Source organism: Myotis davidii, unplaced genomic scaffold (assembly GCF_000327345.1).
Source record: "Myotis davidii unplaced genomic scaffold, ASM32734v1 scaffold246, whole genome shotgun sequence".
Classification (NCBI taxonomy): Eukaryota; Metazoa; Chordata; class Mammalia; order Chiroptera; family Vespertilionidae; genus Myotis; species Myotis davidii.
This window is the reverse complement of record NW_006296542.1, coordinates 495,826-496,766: the sequence shown is the minus strand read 5'-3', so window position 1 is coordinate 496,766 and position 941 is coordinate 495,826. Positions and strand designations below refer to the sequence as shown.

At 65.2% G+C, this 941-nt stretch overlaps 1 protein-coding gene across 1 annotated transcript in view; it reads right to left on the bottom strand.

The window, feature by feature from the left end:
* Nucleotides 1-941, bottom strand: part of ETNK2 (ethanolamine kinase 2) — a 16,394-nt gene that overhangs the window by 2,030 nt on the left and 13,423 nt on the right. Inside the window, exon 6 of the mRNA XM_015569289.1 lies at nucleotides 482-555. Coding sequence (XP_015424775.1) covers nucleotides 482-555 — 74 coding nt within the window. The remainder of the gene's footprint in view (nucleotides 1-481; nucleotides 556-941) is intronic.

The window sequence follows — 941 nt, the reverse complement described above, 5'->3', positions numbered from 1 at the left end:
CCCCCCCCCCCCCCCCCCCATGGAGTCTGCACCCGAGCACAGCCTGCAGCGCATCCCTGGGGGCCACTGAAGGAGGAGTGGGGTCTGACAGCCCCCACAGCAAGCACGAAACCACCCAGTGGCCTCAGCAAGTCACTTCCACTCGGGAGCGCTGACCCCTCTGCTAAGGAATGACGGCTGGGCTCATGACCTTTCGGACTGATTTGCAGCCACCCCATTCCCCACCAGCTCTGTAGCTAGGACCCTAGAGCTGCAGGAGGAGGCAGGGAAAGTGTAATCGCCGGCCCGCCAGGCAGGGCAGGTGCATGAACTCCAGGCTCCTTCAGAGCTGCACCTGCTGCTGACCTCCCCCGGAGCACTGACCCCTGGCCCTGGCTGGCTGGTGGGGACACGCTAGCAGAGGAGTGGACTCTGGACGTTCCATTTGGGCTGTCCTTTGCCCCTACGCCCTCAGCTTCCTCCCCCCGGCCCCGAGTCTCACCTGAGGAAATCGAAGTCGATGGTGGAGAACTGGTTCTGGATGAGGGCCCAGAGCGCCCAGAAGAAGTGAGAGGCCTGCAGAGAGAGCAGAGGGTGGCTCGGCCTCCTCCCAAGCCCGTCCCTGACCCCGGGCACATGAGGGGCGTGTCTCTCTGGCAAACACAGAACCAGGACGCTGGCAGGGACACGGTGGGGTCTCCCCAGCACAGGACGCGAGGTCACCAGGTGGCATTTGGGGACTCCACTCCCTCTAGCAGAAGGCAAGCAGAGTCGGTTCTCCCCTCAACCCCCTTGGGGGGTCGGCGAGATGGTGCTCCCGGCCCACACAGAGGTGACCCCTGGCGTCCGCGCCAGGGCAGCTCCTCAAGGCTTCAAGGCCAACAGGTCCAGGAGGGGGTGGGGGCTAGTGCCCCTCAGCAGTGCCCCAGCCACATGGCCATCAAGGCCAGGTTAGACGGCCC